This window comes from Watersipora subatra, chromosome 10, assembly GCF_963576615.1.
Source record: "Watersipora subatra chromosome 10, tzWatSuba1.1, whole genome shotgun sequence".
In the NCBI taxonomy this organism is placed as follows: Eukaryota; Metazoa; Bryozoa; class Gymnolaemata; order Cheilostomatida; family Watersiporidae; genus Watersipora; species Watersipora subatra.
In genome coordinates this window covers 7,597,533-7,619,930 of record NC_088717.1, presented here as the reverse complement: position 1 = coordinate 7,619,930, position 22,398 = coordinate 7,597,533, and the positions used below count along the sequence as shown (strand labels likewise).

General features: G+C 36.0%; 1 protein-coding gene across 1 annotated transcript; it reads left to right on the top strand.

Annotated features, from left to right (window-relative positions):
- The first annotated feature begins 590 nt into the window (after positions 1 to 590).
- Positions 591 to 22,301, top strand: LOC137405831 (TWiK family of potassium channels protein 18-like). Its single transcript, XM_068092247.1, has 8 exons — positions 591 to 711; positions 3,585 to 3,802; positions 5,758 to 5,957; positions 8,693 to 8,861; positions 9,462 to 9,647; positions 10,803 to 10,926; positions 20,136 to 20,711; positions 21,960 to 22,301. Exons 2-8 carry the CDS (start codon positions 3,591 to 3,593, stop codon positions 22,188 to 22,190), a joined length of 1,698 nt encoding a protein of 565 aa, XP_067948348.1. The 5' UTR covers positions 591 to 711; positions 3,585 to 3,590; the 3' UTR covers positions 22,191 to 22,301.
- The last annotated feature ends 97 nt before the right edge of the window (positions 22,302 to 22,398 follow it).

Sequence of the window (22,398 nt, the reverse complement as noted above, 5' to 3'; positions counted from 1 at the left end):
ATAAAAAAGTCACTTCATAAGAACAAACTTTATAGCAGTTCTGAGCAAGGCTGTCTCGCCCTCTAATTATTATTGTTGTTATCATAGAGTTTGCCTATTTCTGTAGAGTAGTTATTTTTAAAGTTATGAAACTATTTCTGTTCATCCAAGTTCATCACAGTTCAGTCACACAAGCAATAAATCCTCGCCGAATCCTAATCCACATCCTAATTCTCACTGATCGTTTTTCCATATTTAGTTCATTTCTATAATTATTCCCTAATGTAATGATTCGTGTTGATACCACTTTGGTAAGTGCCTTTTGTCTTGATACTAGAGCATGACTTCAAAGGAGTGCACAACTCCGAATGACGGAATTCAGCTTGTGTGGCAATTAGCTCTAAATACTTGTTGAATGAGTTCTGCAACCTGCCTAATGTGTCTGCTAATGAGCTAATAAGCCCTAACATTACTCATAAATGCTTTTAATTTTTTGTAGAGCTAAGGCTAGGCTCCCTATTACATAACTGTTATGGTCAATTATAGACTAGCGATAGCAATAATTTTCCAATAACTAGATCATGTAGTTGCCTAGTAAAGCAAAAATGTAAACGAGTCAAGAGCGCTGGCATCAAGCTATCATCGCTGCCAGTAGCTGTGATGAGGTACTGACAAGAGATCTTAGTGCTGCCGCTTCAACAGCAGCCTAGAAGCAGCGGGTATCCTGAGCAGGTAATCGTTATGCGTTAAAGATGAGCATTACTTAATAGACAAGTATTGAAACAGTCAGGGTTGATGTGTCAGTCATAGTTTATGCAGCTCATGCTCAGATGAAGTGCTAGTGTTTCAAATATATAATTTATGCCAAAGATCTAACAGTTGAAGGGATCATCACAGCAATTTGCAAAATGATGTACTTTAAATTTTCCTATGCAAGAAGATTAAACCAAGTTCATGCGAATGAGTTTAATAGAATGAATTGAACTCTTGATCCTGATTGTTTGAGATGAAATTGCTCTAGCTGTTTACTAATATGTACTGTTGATACAGATGCAGTATTTTCAAGCACTTCTATACTCATTGGCATGATGCCAATTGTTCCTACCATGCCACATACAAACATATACAAGTATTGTATTCGGTCATCTCCAAGCAAAGGTATTCTTGGTTGTAAAATATCCTTACATACTTTTTTTAGCTAAAAATGCTTTCTGGTTTTTAAGTTTTTTTTAATTAGAAGTTTATGATTTCTGACCTACTTTTCTGGAGTTGTCATTGTCGAATTATATCAGTCCTAGAACAACACCATTGCCTGCATTATCAGACTCTAGGACACGAGCCTGCCATGCACATGGAAAAGCATTCATTTGCTGTGTAACTCATGCTATGTGTATCTAGGGGCAGACTCACAGGTCTAAAGATAGATTAAAAACAAATGAAATCAAACAAAATAATATTTAAGTGTTAGCTTTAGACAGTTTTCATTAAAAATAAAAGCCAATGTAAAGATATTGCAATTTTGCACAAGGACATTATTAAACACTATCATTGTAAAAATTGCTATGAAAGTCAAAAGTCAATATAACAAGTATATCATTGTTTATAGTTTATACATTTTTATATAATTTACAAAGCTACATGTTTGTAAAAGGCGTGCAAAAAGGATTTCATGGTTTACAGTTAGTTGTAGAAATTTTACTAAGCATTACATCAGTTAAGTTGTGTTTGTACTGCTTGTTTTTATAAGCAATGTTACGATCTCAAATTGTCCGCCAAAAGAATTATGAGTTGTAGGAAAAATGCTTTTAAAGATCGCCAACTGTGCTGAGGTGACGTTGGTTTTCGTAGCTAATTGGCTAATATATTTTTCATAGTTTTAGCTATTAAACACTTCACAGTTTTTCTAGCCATCGCCAAGTTATTTCCATTCATCCATTTTTGTCATTTACAATCTAAAGAAACAAATACAGGTAGCGGCTACTGTATAACAAAGTCTATTAGTTGACAAACTAAACGAAATCATTGTTACAAACATTTCATTGTATTTTTATACCGATTTAAAATCTTAGATCTTAAAATAAAATAAATTATGATGACAAAATATGTAAGCATGTTTAAAAGAGATCTCTATCTGCATATGCAACAGCATGCCTTGCAGTCCTCTTTTGGTTTTAAAACTTTTAAAAGTTGGTCTTTTGCATCGTTTCTAAATTGAGTTGCCGGCGCTGAGTAATCGGCGCCAGCAACTCAGTGTTTCTCAACGTTCAGTGTTTTCTCGGGAACTCAGGTTTCACTCAACGCCATCTTGAGTGAAAGCTGTTACATGTATTGATACTTTTGCGGTGTGGGACATGCTCGCTCGCGACCCGCTCATTTATATGAAGTGTGAATGATAATAACATAACTTTATATAAATTTGCAAAACAAATGTTTTGTTTCCATGTCAGAAATAAAACTTTTGTTCTGCAATTTTATTATGCTCATCTCATTATCAGTCGAACTTTATATAAGTAACAGATTCGCAAGCAAGCATGGCCTACGTCACAAAATTATTAATACAGTTAACACTTTTTATTACTTTTAAATACCGGTTAAATTTTAAACTATATCGGATCTAATTAACAAACATAAAAAAGAAATTTTCAACAGCGCTATCTAGACTTACGGCTCGGAGCGAAAGTAGTTTTAAAAAAGGCAAGCATACTAGGAATGCTTAATCTTTAGGCAAGCATGGAGGTAATTAGATCTGAGCGGCTGTTGAACAGAAGGTAGCTATGAAAAGACCAAGCACGCAATGAGTAAATATAACAGTTAGCTGTACACACATGGCTAATATCTTATTGTATGTGCTGTGGATATGAGGGGGCTATCATTGCATGTGTTTAACCTCATATGCGTGTATAAGACGAGCAGGCAGGCTGTTCCTCATATAGATCAACAGATGTTCATGCCTTAACATGAGCTGACTCCGCTTAATCGTGAGTCTCACCACGGTGAGAGCGATCAGCAGATAGGTCGAGCGGCTGAGCGCAAAGCAGCAGACGAAACAAAATCGATCATTAGAGAATCAGGATTATAATAGCGAATGTGAACAAGAAGCTTTGTGCGGAGAGAGAATTTTTATTGGTACGTTGAAAGCAATTAAAATGCTTTGATCAGGTTTATGAGTAATTTATGACTTTCCAGGCAAAGGTTATATGCACTTTATTTCTACCTCTGGTGTTCTGTTTATTTTGTACCAAACAACCTTGCAGGAGTATGCGATGAAATCTGAAACAAGCACTGCGCGTCTAAGTGTTGGTTTCTAGCTTTTGCAGATATCATTGTTAGGAAACCTGCGGGTGTTGTGCATTTATTGACTTTTAAATATTTATTTACTGTACATTTATCTCAGACCTTAAACTGTCTGCTGCCCAGTAAACTTTACTCAAAGTTTTTTGCGCAGGCAAATTGTTAAGATGATCCCCTAAGTAACAAAGGTGACTGTTATTTCCTATCAAATAGTTATTGTGAGCGTCTGTTGCCATAAGATTTTTAATTTATCGTGCACTTGGCTATTGTCGATGGAAAGTTCATTATCAGTTTGAGTGCAATCTATTCGTCAGGATAACATGTGCATGGAGACGATAAAGTTTCGGCAGGAGAACAGGAGGAGGAAGAGGCTGAGGGAGGTGACAACTCACATCGTGTTGTTGCTGTTGGTATTTGCTTACAGCTATATAGGAGCCAAACTGTTTCAGTCAATCGAAGAGAAGTATGAACAGAAGGCAAAGGGTAACCTCATCCGATCAAAGCATCACTTTCTCGATCAAATAAAATTAGGGTAAGGGCAAATTCCATGATGTATAGTTCTCAAAATAATCACCTACAATGCAAATGCCATGGAAAGCTTTAACCCTTGCGCTATAGAAAGCCTCTATAATGGCTAGCCTTAGTATATATACAAAAATATTGATTACAGAGCACGGAGTTAGCAGACCAGCCCAAAATTTTGGCATGTTAAATTCAAGATACTCTGTTATCATATTGCTGAAAAGATTGTTACTTCAAATTGACAGCTTAGTATCGCGACTTCAAATTTTTTTCATTTTCAGTCTAAGATACGTGTAGATACGTGTAGATACGTGTAGATACGTGTAGATACGTGTAGATACGTGTAGATACGTGTAGATACGTGTAGATACGTGTAGATACGTGTAGATACGTGTAGATACGTGTAGATACGTGTAGATACGTGTAGATACGTGTAGATACGTGTAGATACGTGTAGATACGTGTAGATACGTGTAGATACGTGTAGATACGTGTAGATACGTGTAGATACGTGTAGATACGTGTAGATACGTGTAGATACGTGTAGATACGTGTAGATACGTGTAGATACGTGTAGATACGTGTAGATACGTGTAGATACGTGTAGATACGTGTAGATACGTGTAGATACGTGTAGATGAAAAAAAAAATTGTAAGCAACTACCTAAATGTACTTCGTGAAATAGTAAAATTTGCTAGTGAAATTCTTCAACATTGGGCCTCAGATTTTTCTGATAGCTGTGTTTTTATATTATAGAATGACGGTCAGCATTTTGGCCAAACTACAAAAGCGATAGCATTTCTATTTTGCATCCGGTTTCACCAAATTAAAAAATCATACTAAATTTGGCTTTGTTTGTAAACGCATTGATTCTTGAGCAGAAATTTGTGCTGATTCAAAAGAAACTCAAAATAAAGCTCTATGAAAGAGACTCTAGCCTCCACAAGTAAAACACTGAGTGTACATAAGAAAATTTATTGGCATGAATTAATTCCTTCAAAAAAAGTTAAAATATCCGTAGTGGAAAAGTTAAAAAATGATGATAGTTGAAGCAACCGGTTGTGCAAGGTTCAAAAGGTCAAGCAAGTAAGATAACTCGCGAAGAACATAAAGATGTGATAAAATTATTCAGACTGATGATTAGGAATCAGATGCTAATATAGCAATGATTGTAAGCACTCCAAAAGCCGTTCCCAACCCTCTTTTACCGATGATTAGAAATCACATATGGTTAAAGTTCGATCTGTCTGACATCTTACTATCTCAAACTTGTGTTCTAAAAATATAAAAAATAAGAAAACAATTGCCTTGCAACAACCATTACATTATACAAGTACATTGTAATAAAATGTAGCCATAAATAAAAAACCGCAATCACTGTTGTATTTTACAAGTACATATACAATCTAAATACATGTAGTCGTAAGTACAGTAATGCAATTATCGTTGAATTTTACAAGTACATATACAATCTAAATACATGTAGCCGTAAGTACTGTAATGCAATTATTGTTGAATTTCACAAGTACATATACAATCTAAATACATGTAGCCGTAAGTACTGTAATGCAATTATTGTTGAATTTTACAAGTACATGTACAATCTAAATACATGTAGCCATAAGTACAGTAATGCAATTATTGTTGAATTTTACAAGTACATATACAATCTAAATACATGTAGCCGTAAGTACTGTAATGCAATTATTGTTGAATTTTACAAGTACATATACAATCTAAATACATGTAGCCGTAAGTACAGTAATGCAATTATTGTTGAATTTTACAAGTACATATACAATCTAAATACATGTAGCCGTAAGTACTGTAATGCAATTATTGTTGAATTTTACAAGTACATGCGCAATGTAAATACATGTAGTTATATGAAAAGTGACTCTGCTCTTGTTGAACTAATACGCATTCCCCTCATCTTGTTTTGTGTTTGGAAATTTGCATTACAGGGTTGGCTCACACTCATTGGATCACAAAAACTGGACTAAGATGGTTGACAGGTTATTGAACTACTATGTGGAAGACCTTGCAGAGGCTACCTCGCACGGCGTTGACATCACAGACGTCACACAGCACGAATATGAAAGTGCTAGCAAATGGGATTTCTGGGGCAGCCTGTACTATGCAGGAACTGTGTACACTACCATAGGTAATGATAATCATACTAATTATAATGGTCATAAAAACTATAACAGTTATAATAGTGATAGAAATAACAATAATAATGTAATAATAGCGTCAATAATTTTTGCTATAATTAGAACCGTGTCTGTCTGTCCGTCCATTCATCCAAAGCCATGGTTGGAGGTTGAGAAAAAAGGATTGCATCATATGGGATTCAAACTGACAATATTCGGCAAACAGACACGCTAAAGCCTGTACCAATCGACCACTTTCAGTTATCGTCAAATAATTTTGCAACTATTTATTCTTTGTTTTATCAGCACACCTGAAGGTCTCTTAGAGCAAACTTATCTGCCAGGGTGCTAGTATAAATATTTGTGTTAATAATAATAATTCTAATCGCTGGGTTACAAGAAAAACACATTATTTCAGAGAGCAATTTGCTGGTAGAATCACCCCACACACTAGCAATCAGTGCTGTTCATATCAACCCACAATATCTATCTGTGCCTTAGTCACACACTTACTATTTACTTACACTCGTGATAGAAACAACAGTAACTCTGAAAATGTACTTTAATATGATTTTAAACGAAAAAGAGAAAACAACCTCCAACGTCAATTTCGATTATTTATTTAATTTCGTAAACAGCTTGCGTAACAACTTTTCTTCTAAAATAACCAAAGTTTCATAGCGTTTGTTTACGAGACTCATGGTGGGTTGATATGATTGTAACACCAATGGTGTTTGTCTTGATTTTCTGAGATAATCCCAACTAGGAAAGTATCCCTCTAACAACACTTGCTTGCTTTAAGAGAGTGGGCATCTGACCACTCAGCTCAGTTGGCAGTTATAGTAGAAATATGTACGTCAAACGTTCAAGAATGATTTGTTAATGATCAGCAACAGTCAGCCACAGATGGTCATTACTGTAAGACTGATATTCCAAGGGACTAGGTACAGACTTTTTCGATCAAAGTCAGACTGTATGTCTTCCTGATTTACAGTATTTCAAGCTGTTTTTTTAATGATTTTTGATATTTCAATTTATTTTTAGCTGTTCGTAATATTGCAGCAAAAATTTGTTTTAAATTAAAAAAACTCCACATATTTGTAAATATTTTAAAACAAGTACTAACAACTGTCTGGCAGCTGGCATATCGAGTCTTTAGGCAAGAATCATACATTTTCTTTTGAATTATTTCGAAGTTAAGAATGACACTTTATCTGACAGCATTCAGAGGGTAACTATAAATCCTTATAAAACAGTCACAGCCGGTCATCCAAAACATGCTGGTGAGACAGAATACTAACAATGATGTCGATGAGGGATGAGAAACCTATTAAACATTCTGACAGCTTATCACTCTGTTTCAAAGTCAATGCAAGTTTAATAATAGAGTTATTTTATGTTAGCACATTGCAGGAGAGCATGACTGTGATTTGTCACAGCTAAGTTCTATGCAGTGTACCTGTTTTGTTTTCTCTAGTTGTTTTTGTACGATATCTACTAAAAAGCAGCAAATCTTTTTGTTGTTCTAAAACTAATGGCTATTGAAACTATTGCAAAAAATCTGCTATTTTTTGTCTGGTGAACGCACGCATTTGGCCCTAACCACTTCTTTTCAATACTTGCAAGATGTACTTTTTAGGAGTTGCCATTTCCCTACTGAGAATGTACTGAGTTACGTCTATAGATATCTACTAATAAGAGCATGAAATTAGTTAGCAAAATAGCTTTTGTTGTTAACCACGAAATTGTCGTTAAACTTTGCAAGATCGACAGAATTTGGTATTCGGACACCTGCCCCTGGTAAAATTAAACTCCCTTTGACAGATGACTCCATAGGACAACTGCTCCTTTCTTAAATAATAAATTTAAAGATTTTTTGTTGTTTGAAATTACAATGCATTTTTATTTTTTGTTCATTGTGCAATAATAATTATTAGGCTTAAACTAATAATTTTTAACTTTAATAACTTTATTAGATAAAAGAATGATGCTTTGTAACTTTATTATTTAAGAGAAAGGATAATTATCCAGGAACTGTTTTCCTAAAGGGCAGTTGTTCTAAGGGGGCAATTGTGTTAGGGCAACTGTCCAAGGTGAAGGCTTTCTCTGGGGGGGGGGGTAATTTTATCAATGGCAGTTGTCCAAGAGCCGCAGAATTCATCCTATACCAGTCTTCAGAACAAAAGGAGACTATTGAAAATAACTAGTTGGGACAAGTAAACTCACAATCAACTTCACAAGTGAGCACTAGCTGTAGCCAGTTTTGACATTTTGTGTTATTTTAATAACATTGACATTTACAAACTGCATGAGGAATTATTAGGTTTGTACTGAAAAAGCCTGTGCCTCGAGAAGTTTCGACTTCGCTCTATCAACTCAAATGTAATAATTTCTTTTAGAAGTACATGCAAAGAAACATGGTTTAATCTGTGTAATAGCAGGTTTCAACGTAAAAAAATTCATGAAAATGGAATATCTGCTCCAGATTGGCTAACACTTATGAAATAAAAACATGTTATCATCTACTCTCTAAACTGTTAACAACATGGTGAGCAAGGAAAAAACACAAAAGTAACTTGTGCTCAAACTAAGTGTACATATAAGCTCTAACCTTAGCTACTAGTTATTAACTCAATTTCAAGCCTTAGATCCATTCTAGCCGTAGCACATAGCATAGATACATAGGCTATCATCGTAAAGGTACACACAACACACAAATGCTAATGTTTTACTTGTTTATTTTTAGGCTATGGAAACTTTGCACCAGTAACACCAGAAGGCAAAATAGCAACCATAATTTACGGGACGATAGGGATACCCCTCTGTCTCATTCTTCTAGCTGATCTTGGGAACCTGATAGCCAAGCTGCTGAAGTACGGTGTGAGAAAAGCAAAGAGGCATTGGTATACACAAAGGTATGCATCGAGAGGCTAGGAAAAGGTCAATGAGACCAGCAGTGCATTAGATACAGACATTGTTGTTCTGGATACTTTACCTGCTAATTAGGATTACGTAGAGTGAATCAACACCCAAAAAACTATTTTAGGTAATTTTTAAAAGTGAAGACAACTCTAAATTGATTAAAAAAACTAGCTTATAGTGAAGAGATCTCTTTAATAACATGCTAATAAAGTTTTCAGAATTAACCACTGCTAGCATAAAGCATCTTATCTAAGCTAAACTTTATCATTTAAACTGCTCTCTGAGATACTGCCTGATGCGTGATCACAAAATATATTATTAAACGGTGGATAATAGTTGCAATAAATAAACCATTGGATCTAAATTTTTACAACATTCGTATCTAATAAAATTTTTTATTTATTAACCCAACTGGAAACTGTGAAACATTTCAAATTGTCTTTGTAGGATTAAATAGTTGTTTTTTTCTTTTAGTAGTTCAAATACCACTGATGATGCACATCTATCAGTAATATGGAGGCAGCATTAACCTTTTCAATTGTTACTGTGATGTAGCAACACCAACTAGCTGATGTCAGATATTCTAATTATAGCAAAAGGAATTTACGGGAGTTGTGGCCACCACAAGATGAGATAGATTCGATGAATGGCAAGTCGGCTTTTGTAGTGCTGTGCTTTGTGAGTTTTCTTTACTTCCTCTGTGGCACTGTCATGTACAGAACATGGGAAGATGACTGGAGTAATTTAGATGCCATCTACTTTTTATTTGTTACTACAAGGTAAGTCAAAAGTGAAACCGACTCTATTAGTGTTTACCTAACATAAGGAAGTCATGTAAAAGCTTCTGTACTGCTTATATATACAGTAGATGTTGTTTAGTGATCATGCTAAAGCTAATAGCCAAAGCAACGATGAATATTATTTATAATTGCGTAACGTTTTAGCTGCTACTTTGTTTTATTTTAAAACAAACGTACTAGTATTTGTAGTCAAAAATACCTGAGACTTCTTTTATTTTCAATCAAATAGTCCTCAAGTTTTCGAGGCTGGTTCTCGGGAACCAGACGTAGTTCTGAAACAAAATATTTTTACCGACCTGGTGAAAGACACAGAGCATATGCGTGTTAGGTATGGATGCGATGGACTAGAAAATGTAGAAACGCATAACCCCAGGGTTGGTACTTCCCCCAAAAGGCTCATTAAGCTCGGCCCAAAATCACATTTTAGGGGGGGTTCAGACCACGAGGCACTGTCAGTGAATTTGCTACTTTAGGGGGGGGGGGTTTCCACAGCCAAGCCAGTGAAAGGGCTCATCCTGAAAGTTTTGCTGAACAATTGCTTTCATTGATTGGCCTGATTAGGTGTTCCCCTAGATACGTAGGGGATACATATGCTATAGGCCTAGTGGAAATTATTTTTATAGCTTCTGAATCATATTGGATGTTTAGCGGGCGTGGAACCTGGGCGCCCCTAAGAAACTTCCAGTGTTTAGGGGGTGTATTTCAAATTGACCAACCAGGTGATTGGGGTATAGTATCCAAGTCTGGGCCCAACCAGGCGGGTGTTTCTTTCAGAGTATCAACCCTGGGTGCATAACATGTCCGCAGACTAACAAACACATACACACACATGCACACTTGTCAACAATGGCATAGTGAGATTTACTAATATAAATATACAGTTTTTCCCGGCATTCTTTTTAAGCCAGGCTAATGTTGAGAAATGCATTCCTCATTTTCTGTACCACAGTAATATCGTTATATGTGCATTAGCAGTCGTCTTGAATTATCCTTGTCAACATTCATACAATAAAACCACCTTGAGGAAACACCACATTATAACACATATGCAGAACATCAACAAAGTTTTCTTAAAAAGCAGAGCGTCAGAATCATGACTATATGATTTTAGCGAACGATCTAAACTGTTTGCAGCACTATAGGATTCGGGGACGTACTGCCCAGCCACCCTAAGAAGTTCCTTTTCACATCAGTCTATGTGTTCTTTGGATTATCTCTCCTTTCGTCAGGCTTTACAATACTTCAAGAACTATTGGAGGTAAAACTTGTCATTTATACTTGTGATGCAGATCAATTGTAATCGGCAAGGCAACTTCCTAATGTGCTGTTATGGTTTAAAAACGATTCCTATGTTTCTACTCTTAAGCACTTGAAGGGATGAGGATGAAAAATTCTAGACAAAAAACGTTGATTAGACGCTTTCTATTTTTCAAATTAAGGTATATAGTTTATTTAGTATAGGCCAGTATACATATAGTAAATATATAGTATGTTTTCAAGCTCAGATATACAGTAATACCAGTCTAGTCTAGTCTAGTCTACTATATTATCTCATTCGCGCCCGGATGGATGCATTATAGAGATGTCATTATGTACCAGTATTTTATTTATTTTATTTATTCTACGAGACAAACAAATAAACGCCTTGATTAAATCAATAAGACAATTAATTATGCAAGTTAAACAAGTCAATAAAGACAGAAAATAAGGGGTTTTTGGTCTATTATAAGACGATTGCTTCAAGAGAGCAATCGGATAACGGATGATTACAGAAAATATGCAAAAACAAAAACTATTTGATTAAGTCAACAAGACGAGCAAGGAAACTAATTAATCTAGTCAAGAAACTCAAGCAAAATATTTATATATATTTGTTTGTTGCTTGCATTAATAACACGATTTAAGTAAAACGATACAAGCAAGCAAGCAAGCCAACAAGTCGATAAGGCAGGCATACAGACAGGGACCTCTCAAGGATAAGTGTGATATTAGGTATTACAAGAGGGGCCTGCAACTGTAATTGCTGACAAGGCATTGGACCCAGAAGCACTCATTGTTAAGATGCGATTAAAATACCAATATTTGGCCACATCACATGAGATTGCCTTTCTGATCAATCCCTTTCGTGTTCGACTTGTTGTGTTAAAAAGTACGTGGTTTTTAACATCGATGGCTATATTATCACTAAGAATTCTATTAAGCATACTTATATCTATATCTGACCTACGGTCTTCTAAAGTAGCCCAGTTTAAAATGTTCATCTTCAGGGAAATTGGGTCTTTCCATTTAATTTTGTAAGCCCATCTGAAGGATTTTCTATTTATACTCTCTAACTTGCTAATATGCTTTGCTTGATGAGGAGACCATGCGCACGAAGCATATTCTAGTATAGGTCTACATATAGATTTGTACGCCTGTGATCTTGTTTTACTAGATGCTCTGTTTAATGCTCTCATTAACATATATAAGGTAGAGGTAGCTTTTTTAGCTACGTACTGAACATGGTCATCATTATTTAATTTTCTATCTATGTTAATGCCCAAGTACTTTATCGTTGATACTTGCTGTATGTCTTTCCCATTTAATGAATATACTGTGCTAATAGGATCAGTTCTTGATATAGACAAGTGTTCACATTTACCAACATTAAAATTCATCTGCCAGTCTTTTGACCATTTCTCCAGGTTTTTAAGATCTTCCTGAAGATGACATTGATCTTGTTTATTTTTGATTGTGTGATAAAGCAAAGAATCGTCAGCAAATAATCTGAGTTGGGCATGTTTGATCACGTGAGGCATATCATTAATGTATATAAGAAACAAAAGAGGTCCCAGTACTGAACCCTGAGGAACACCTGATGTTACAAGGTGTGGGTCAGATTCGACACCCTCGACAACCACAGACATGTGTCTATCGTAGAGCCAGTTTGCTATCCACTGAATTGTTTTCTCATTAATTTGCATAGTTTTGAGTTTGTAAAGTAATTTTGCAAATGGAACAACGTCAAAGGCTTTAGAAAAATCGAGCACTATCATATCTGTTTGGTCATTGTTATTAAAGTTATTGACCAATTCTGATTTTGTTATGAGTAATTGTGAGTCACAGCTGTGTTTTGGTCTGAAGCCATGCTGTCTTTCAGATAATGTTATTTGACTCAAGATAAGTGCGGATGTTCTATTAATTTGGATGTTATTGATGTCAAAGAAATTGGTCTGTAATTCAGTGGACACTCTCTGCTACCCTTATTTTTAAAAATTGGTACCACCCGAGCGTTACGCCAGTCAAGGGGAACGGTAGACGTGTCATAGGAATGCTGCATAATTACTGTCAATACCTGATATATTCCATCAGCAGCAAACTTTAGAAGCGCAGCAGATATGCCATCAGGACCAGAACCCTTTCTAGCATCTAATTGGCTTAACATTTTGTGAACTCCGTGAGGATCGAACTGAATGGAATTATTATTAACTTGAACGCTGTATTTGAGCAAACACTGGTTGAACTGATCTGAATTTTTAGTGAACACCGAAGCAAACGCAGCAGCGAATGTATTTGCAATGCCTATAGGAGAGTTATTTGCACAGCTTGCAATGTTTTTAATTTTGTTGTGCATTTTTTCGCCTATTTTCGATGTACTTAAATAATGGCTTTGTGTTGCCATTGTCAAGTTCTTTGCAAATATGGTGATCTATGTATGTTCTATAGTCGGCTTCCACTAGTTTTTTACAATGTTTAGCATGACTTTTTAGTCGTGCCTTAGACTCCTCAGTTTGGGTTTGAACAAAATGTTTGTACAGTCTATTTCGTTTTCTAAGTTGCCGAATAGTGCTACGTGTTATCCATGACTTTCTCTTATTGCCTGGTGCTCCTCGGGGCACAGCTTGTTCTACTGCCTTAGAAAAGGGTAAAGCCGTTTTTGGCAGGATTGTGACGCGCGGGACATTTGAACGGTTCTTCGCATACCTCTCAGCCCAGATGCGAAATTCTGGTGTCATTCATACTGTTTTAGAAAGTACTTGACATCAACTACTATTGAATGAGATTTCATCCTTGTCATGAAATGTGTTAACAAATTATGAATCATTGAAGCTGGTGTGACGCGCGGGACCATAATTTGACATGAAAAACTACTCTTTGATCAATTGGAAAAATCTTCTGAATTTTTGAACTCATAACATTATTATTTGACAAGCGCAAAGCTCTTTTGTCCTTCTGCTAGGAATACATACCATTTTGTTTCCAGGCCCAAGTTTAATGACTCTGGGAGGTTTGAAAGAAGACAACCACCTGTGACGCGCGGGACTGTGACGCGCGGGACAAAAATAACATCATGAAAAATTAAACATTTTTCTATGTTTTGTTGTTGTTAGACCACAAATTGCCATGAGTTGTAATTGTAACAGTGAATATATTTGTATTAAACCCACTAGTAATTAATATTATTATATATTGCATTTATTTTATTTAAACATAAAACATATATAACCTAAAGATTGTCAGACTTTCATGCAGTAAACCATTTTTTTTTAAATCAGCATGATTCATTTTCCATTTTACACAGTTTTTCTCAGTAGCTGGTGGAGCGTAGTAGGCATTTCCAAAGAACAGACACTAGCCTGCCGCAGTCCCAGTAGAGCTGAATCCGCATTTTCGCAGTATTTGTAAGCACAGACAATTTGACCATACATGTCTAGAAACAGGCTTGCAATTTACTGGGCGCAACTCTTTTTAAATTTACTAAGGCCAACCTTGATATCTGGATATTCCTCCTTGAAAATCTCAAAGATATCACTTAACGTGTAGTTCAGTGTTTCTGAAGTTTTCATCGCTTACCAGTCTTGTTTTTTACACTGATGGTATCCTTCTGGCTTGGCATTTCTCGACTGATCTTACTGTCCCGGTAGAAATAAGTTATCTTCTCCACTGTTGATTCAAGTAGCTTGTTCCGTGGCTGAAAATTCATTCGCGCTTCTGGTTTAGGCAGACAAACTGCCTGAAGGACAATATCCTGTTTGGTCGGGCTCATCATGGACAGCTATTTACTAATCAAAAGAGCTTTTCTCCATGGAAAGTGTGGCTATGCTGTCTGTAGCTTTTTTCTCGCTCCTCATTCAGACAGTCAGCTTAAAAATATGGAAGAGGTGCTTGTTCCTGGTGTTGAATTAGCTTCTGCCTCTTTAGCGCGATATTTGGCCTTTCTCTTTTTACTTAGCACGCTTTGCTTCTAAATCTGATGGAGCCATGCGAAATCTTTCTCTCCCTGTGCTATCTACACCTATAAAATCATAAAACTGTACACTAATATTCACTACAGATTAAACCATATTATGTACATATCATATACATGTATATGGCATGAAACCTGTTGAATTCTTACTCAAATTCGTGATTCACCTTACATCATCAAACCACAAGTAGTGTGATTGATAAAAAATGTTGTACGTACTTGTGTATACTTGCTCAGAAATGTATAATAGGCATTAAATACATTTTACCTTTCATTCTCTAGTTTCCTGAATGCTTTAAATCCATGTTGTGCTATGAAAATTTCTCTACTCTTACGCTTATGATCCATCGAATTAGGCATCTTGCAAGCAAATGACATCTAACATAACGCCAAGTATGGCATGACGCTGAGCGTTATGTTGAGTGTGGTGTTATTCTGTCAGCCTTGCCTGACAGGGAGGATGGCATGTTTAGTATGGTGTCATTTTGGCAGTATTACCATACCGACAGGAAGTGTAGCATGATTTTAACAGCAGTTTGGCAGTCATTAGAACACATGCCAGTTTGAAAGTGTGAAAAAAGCAAACGTACTCTCTCTGAAAAATTCTTAGTGTTTATGAGGGAAACCTACTTTCTCTACTGACTGAAAATTCAATGCATGAGTGGAAAGTAATTTTTGTAACCATACTTTACAAATACACATTTGGTTCAAGGATTACCTCGTGATTTGCATGCTAGGTGTGTGTGTGTGTGTATCAAAAGAGTAATCTTGACAAGCTCCATATTTTGAGTTACAAAACTTCATAAAATAATTCTAATTCATTATTTTTCTCAAAGAAACTTGCTTTTAAGACTTGGAATATCCAGCATTACTTTCAAATACCAGAGTATCAAAGAGAACTCCCAAACAAAGGCAGACATCACCATATTATTAAAAATGTCCCGCGCGTCACAAATACTTCCATGTACCTATAAAACTATAACTTGCAGTATCTTCAGCAAATTGGCGCGTTTGGCTAAGCTATAGCAGCCCAAAATCGAATTATAGATGAGAATTTTTTATCTCAGATAGCTTTGAAAGAACAGGCTGCAACTAAATGCACTTAAATTGTGACGCGCGGGACAAACTACTTTTTGCTTGCCTAAATGGTAAGGAAAAATTTGCATTTGCTAGGAAAAAACACCTGGGCTATAAAATCCACTATAGTATTGATTATAAAAAGGAAGAAAAATTTATTTCAGAATGAATTGCAAAGTTTGAGAAGAGATGATCAATTGTCCCGCGCGTCACACACCATACCAGAAAAACCTACTTGCATGCCCAATATCTTCATAGGAGAAGATTTCATTATGAAAACTTTTGTGTTTCCACATGTCTGAACATGTTTGCTTGCCAATTAACTAAAAATTATGGTTGTTAAAGGCAGAAAAAAAATTGCCTTTGTGTGTGACACCATGCTTGGCCTTGCCCAAAACAAATCTGTGAAAATAGACCACAACTGCTCTGTACTAGTATGTGGCAGTGTTGACAGGTGACGTATTTGAAAGTATATATCAGAAAAAGATTGATCTAATTTTTCTTGGTCTGCTCTGTTAAACTGAAAATAGCCAGCCTGAGGAGTATGTATAGTGTCTTTGATTATATATTTACTAGGAATTGTTATTTCGTTTAATATTATGTGATGATCGCTGATACTAGGTTCACATAATGTAACATCTATATCCAAGTTTGATATAACCAGGTCTAGTACATTGCCATCTATGTGTGTTGGTGTTGTTATTGTTTGAGTTAGGCAGTTAGTATCAACAAAATCAACAAATTTTTGGTGCAAAGCTACTCTATCATTGAGCTTAGCAACGCCCTTTTTATTATCAGACCAATTTATTGCTGGAAGATTAAAATCGCCAACTACTATAATATTGGGGCAGGTTACTTCTTCATACCATAGCATAAGGTCATTAAAATCAGCCTGCCTGGGTGGTCTATAATAGCAGGCAAAGTTGAAACGGTAACCACTGCAGTCTAAGCACGGAGACAAAATTTCTGAGCTGTCAGATATAAAGCAATCAGTGACTATCAATGGACAATCATTGGATACAGCAATCAACACCCCACCTCCCAACCCAATACCTGTTCGCCTATCTCTTCTATAATATGTATACCCTGGGCAAAGTTCGGCATCTCCTATGCTAGCTGTCAATTTTGTTTCAGTGATTGCTAGAATGGATGGATGATGGTTATCAATTATATGTTGCGAATAATGTGTCTTGTTTCTTAGGCCATTGGCATTCCATAAAAGAAAAGTTATTTTGTTTTTTAATGAGCCTATTTTGTAGTAGTTGACCATGTATCTTTTTCAAACTCTTGAATTACACCATTTCTAACCCGAAACTTCACACCTTCATGCTTCTCAGCAAGTTCCCTTTTTTTTTACGTAATTCAAACTCAATTGCCCTTTCCTCTTGAGTAAGATCTAATGTTGCAAAGGAGTTTTTAGCTTGCTTAAGTCTGTTGTATCTACTAAGAAACTGCCACTTGTCAGATTCAGTGAAGAACTCTAGTTTAATGGGTCTTGGTTTGCTACCACCTGTTTTTCCCAACCTTCTACTATCTTTAAGGTCTCTACCATTAAAAGAAATATTTGTGAGAATGCCATGAATTTCATCGCTGTGAGGTCTAGAACTAATTTCCTTTAGGTTGTGAATTATTGCATTGAATTTTTTAGACTCTTTTTCTAAGATAGTAGTTTGTTTATTAATACCTGTTTCAACCCTTTTAGCAATCTGAGTGATCTCACTATTTTGTTTAAAGAATAGAGAAAGCATAATATTATTATGCTTTATTATTCATCTTGAGGTGTTGACTGATGTTCTAAAAAAAGAATCAAGGAGATTGACCAACCAGAAGCTGAGATATAGCCAGCCAAACACAGGTCTACCAAAAAACATAAGTGTTTTGGTAATCATCAATATCTGACGTATGAAATCGACTTGTGTCCCATTGGTCAATTAAGCCAACTAATGCGCTCTCCTATAACAATCACAGCGTTTTAATTGGTTTAATCCCTGGAAGTATAGAACAATCAAATTGGGCCTAACAATCATCGCTCCTAGAATTCCGAACCAGTCCCTCTGACGTGTAGATTAGTTTTAGCATAAAATAATTACACGCATCTATTATTTCGCAACATTTCGCTATCTTGCTAGTTCAGCTCAGTTTTGTTGTTCTCCTGTTTAACTTCCCTATTCAGACTCATTCTTAGCGTTGTTCAGATTTTTTAACTATAGCTAATAAATATAATCAATTAAATCAATCATCAATCTCGGTTATCATTTGGAATTTTCTACAAATTATATTAGTTACATCATTTATTCTATACGCAGTTATATTATTATTTTGTATAATATGCATTATGAATATTATATAAATCATAAAAAATAATCATAGATAAGATAATAGATCAATAGAAAAATCAAAGCAAAAGTTATCGTTTTTTTTTCTTATAGCAAGAGCAGCACGTTCAAGTTAGTCTTTTTAAGATTATGGCTGTAGTGAACTTCCAGTCTGTTAATAGTGACGATAATCATGAAAATCAACTCAATGCTGCAGTAGATACACAGTAGAAAAATGCTGCAGTAGATACACAGTAGAAAAATGATGAAGGAACAAAAAGTCCCATTCCTATTTCTTATTCTAAGCAAACTGCAACTCGCGGATATCGCATATAGACTATACACGCGCCGTTCGTTGAACAGATGATCTTCGGAGCATATCCGTGGAGATCGAGTTAAAATTTGAAGCACAATAGTCAAAATCTGCTCTTCTGCTTTGAAAAATCATGGCGAGGGGTTGTGGGCAAATGCCTTTACCACACAATGTTTGGATGATTTTCCTGAGAAATCAGAGCTAGTATGTAAATTATTTACTATCGCGAGAAGCGTTTCACATCTCGTAGCCAAAACAATCATTATGCATAACGGCGGTAAGGGTGCGCAACTCCGGCACATGACCATTAAGTCGATTTTATACGTCACAGTTTTCGGGATTTTCGAAGGGTTTTCCTCTGATTCTTTATTAGGTAGACCTGTGTTTGGCTGTCTATATCTCAGCTTCTAGTGGGTCAACCTCCTTGATTCTTTTTTTAGAACATCAGTCAACACCTCAAGATAACTAATAAAGCATAATAATATTATGCTTTCTCCAATCTTTAACAACATCAGCAAAGCTACTATTGTTTTGTAGAGTCTCCATAGACTCAAGTAGTGCACGAGTTGTTTTTTCCTTCAGTTCGTTATTTTGAGTAACCACTTTTCGAACTGACTCACTGCCCTCCCTCAGTGTCTGCAAGGAACCTGACACTGAGTCCATTTTTGACACAAGTTCTTGATTTTTGGTTACTACAACCTCTCTAATTGACTCATTATTATCATTCAATGTTTTGAAAGAGCCCGACAAGGAGTCAATTTTTGAATCAACGGTTTTTAGCTTGAAAATACCTTCAACTTCGTGATGTTACTTTCCAGACTCACCCACAAAAGGGGAATTTTCCCAAAATAAAAACTACCGGTAGATTTTTTTAAAGTATGAGCCATAATTTTCAAACTTTTAATGCTGGTGTTTGTATTTTAGCTCTTTTTAAAAAATGTAGCTTTCTTAAGATGATACATTTCCAACTAAAGCCAATAAACAATAGCGACTGTTAATCAGTGGTTATTACAGCCAATCATCAGTGACCTTTTGTTCATGAGTGAGGAGAAGCCTTAACAAAAATGATTTCTGTTAACTTCTGTTACGATTTCCAGGTTTCTTTTGGCAGCTGAAATTTTTAGGTGTTTGTTGTAGTTTGTATATTTTTTATTCCCACCATTTTTAAGATATACAAACTAACACTTCCACAGATTGTTGTAAAGCTTGCAATAAAAATCTGAAAAAAGCTGCAGATTTTATAAAGATGTTTTGTGATAGAATCCTTTGCTGAAGATCTAGCAAATGCCAGGCAGCAAGTTCTGTCAGCAACATATTCAAGGACCTTATCCTCCCATTTTTAAGAAAAATACCAAAAATGGAAGCATAGTTTGTTAATAGAATGTGATGAAAAGAGCTACCAAACGTTATAGAGTACTGATCTTCCAGAGCTGCTCAATTACGTCAATAAATTTTACCTATTGAGTTGAGATGTTTGATTTTTCATCTTATAATTTCAAGGCTATTAACACTATTACCTAATTGTCATTATTCAGAGCAGAATATCAGAAGCTAAAGTGAGCTTAGATACAGCGCTAGGAATCCAGAAGAGAGAGCAGGAGTCATCTAAATCGGTTAGAGCACTGACTACAGATACGGGTAATGACGGCACAACTTCTAACCAATCTTTCGCATCTGTTCAAGCAAGACATGAAGAGAATTCAGCTAAACGTGTGGAGACAACTAATGAAGATTTGAACAAAAGACCACAAACGGTATCGGAACATGAATGCGTTGATCAAGGTAACACGACTCCCAATATAGTAGATGGTGATGCAGTACTTGCGCAAGAGCCAGTTGATTTTGTGCAAAGTTCGAAAACAGTTGACGATGCAGCGTTAACAAACTGTTTAACTACTTTAACTGAGGAAATCGTAGTTCCATCACACGAGAAGACAACGCCTTCACATGACAAAGATTCAGCAGACTTTCAACCAGATGAGACAATAGTCTTAGGGAGTGCAAAAACCAATGTGGAAGAAGCTATCTCTGAACTCATTGCTGTGGAAGAGAGCCTTGTGCAGCAAGCAGAAGCCAACAATAACCTTTCATCCGCACCTTCCAAGTTTCAAGTAACCTATACATATTTTATTATTAAAAAACTGTATTAATTTATTGTTGTTAATTGTTATCTTAGATATGTGATGTTATGATGAGTTCTCCGTTGACTAATTTGGAAGCTTTGAATATGTCCACCAATTTCCTACTTATCGCCATTCCTTCATACTTCATAACTAACCAATACTACTAACATAACTCTTCCTTTGCAGGAATGATCAACATTTGATATAATTTAGGTGAGAGAAGCAACATGAAAGAGAGGATGAAGTAGAATGGCCTTTAATAGTAAAAATTCATAGTGTGTGTGTGTGATTAGAATGCCTGAGATGAAGAGTAGACAACTCCTGCTAAATGATAGTACAACGTACTAATGAATGTACTGCCAAAAGCTTGCTAAAAATTGAATAGGTTTTACTAGGTTAACAGTTTATAGTTTTCATAGATGAATTCACAGGTCATACCCATCGTAACCCTAGAGCTGTGTACGTAGCGCTATTGTCTATAGCTTAAGTTGATGGAGTACTCCACTGTAGTCATATGTGACTGATGTCTAATGACAGACCAGCCAATACCCAAAAAGACTTTAAATGGATGAGATAATCTCATATGGCACATTGGCTGTGAAATTTTAATTAAATTGCTTATTTTGCACGAAAGAGAACCTTCCTGTCTGACTGCTTACTAGAATGTGATGCAGAATAGAGGTTTTCATTTGCAGCATGCTTCATATTTTCTGACAGGCTTATAGATACGTGTAGCTCCGCTGTGGGACAACTTTACTTCTCTGATTTCTCACAATCTAGATGAGTCTTATTTGTGTGCGCTTATTCATAAATTCGCCTGCTTATAAAATTCATGAGTAGAATGGCTGAAAGCGGCTACATACTGTTCATGCAGGTAACAAGTAGGCTGACCATTCTTAGTCATGTTACACCTACTAGCGAATCTGGGGCTAAAATAATAAAATGATAAATAAAATTTGAAGACCACTAGTTACTGTAGTAGATTAAAACAGCTGTACATTTAATGCAATACGTAAATATACATATTTGGCACTGGACACAGAGGTTGTCTTACCACATACATTTCTAAAAGGTGGTGAGGTGAATAGCCTAGTTGTGTGAGTTCATGTACCCTTACAGGCTTGTATTTAATATTCTCTATATCCGTCAATAAACAAGCGATTACTGCTGACTCAAATTAGTGGCTTTTACATGTTCATTCTGACAATTCAGCCTCACAATTACTCTCCATTACAGGTGCCCATAGAGGTCGAGCAAACGGCACCAGCGACATCTTCGGCACCAACGAAAACATCGTCAGCTCTTAGTAGATTACGGAACAGAAAAACATCGGCAACGATAGGAGATCAGGCAAAAGAGCCACCAAGATTCAGCAAGCCAACCAGCACAAAAGTGAGTGAGACAAAACTCGTTAGCCTCGATGACGGCATTCTCTCAGTAGAAGCAACCATTGTGCTCGACGAATGAAAGGCTGACACTGTGTGTCTGTAGCCAGCTGCCTGGTAGATGCCAACCACCTCACTGATGCTACCGCTGTCAAAAAGGTTTCGAAGTAATATTTCTCAGCAAGTAGTTGACTCGGTAAGTTTCAGCTCGTAAGCGGAGTAGAAGAAAAGCGGAACGATGCCGATTACAATTTCGCACGCACTGCATCAAAATCATCACTATTACCTTT

Coding starts and splice junctions, on each gene's coding strand:
- LOC137405831 (XM_068092247.1), top strand. CDS start 3,591: ATGTGCATGGAGACGATAAAGTTTCGGCAGGAGAACAGGAGGAGGAAG. Junction 9,648..10,802: donor TTTTTATTTGTTACTACAAG/GTAAGTCAAAAG, acceptor AACTGTTTGCAG/CACTATAGGATTCGGGGACG. Junction 10,927..20,135: donor TACTTCAAGAACTATTGGAG/GTAAAACTTGTC, acceptor GTCATTATTCAG/AGCAGAATATCAGAAGCTAA.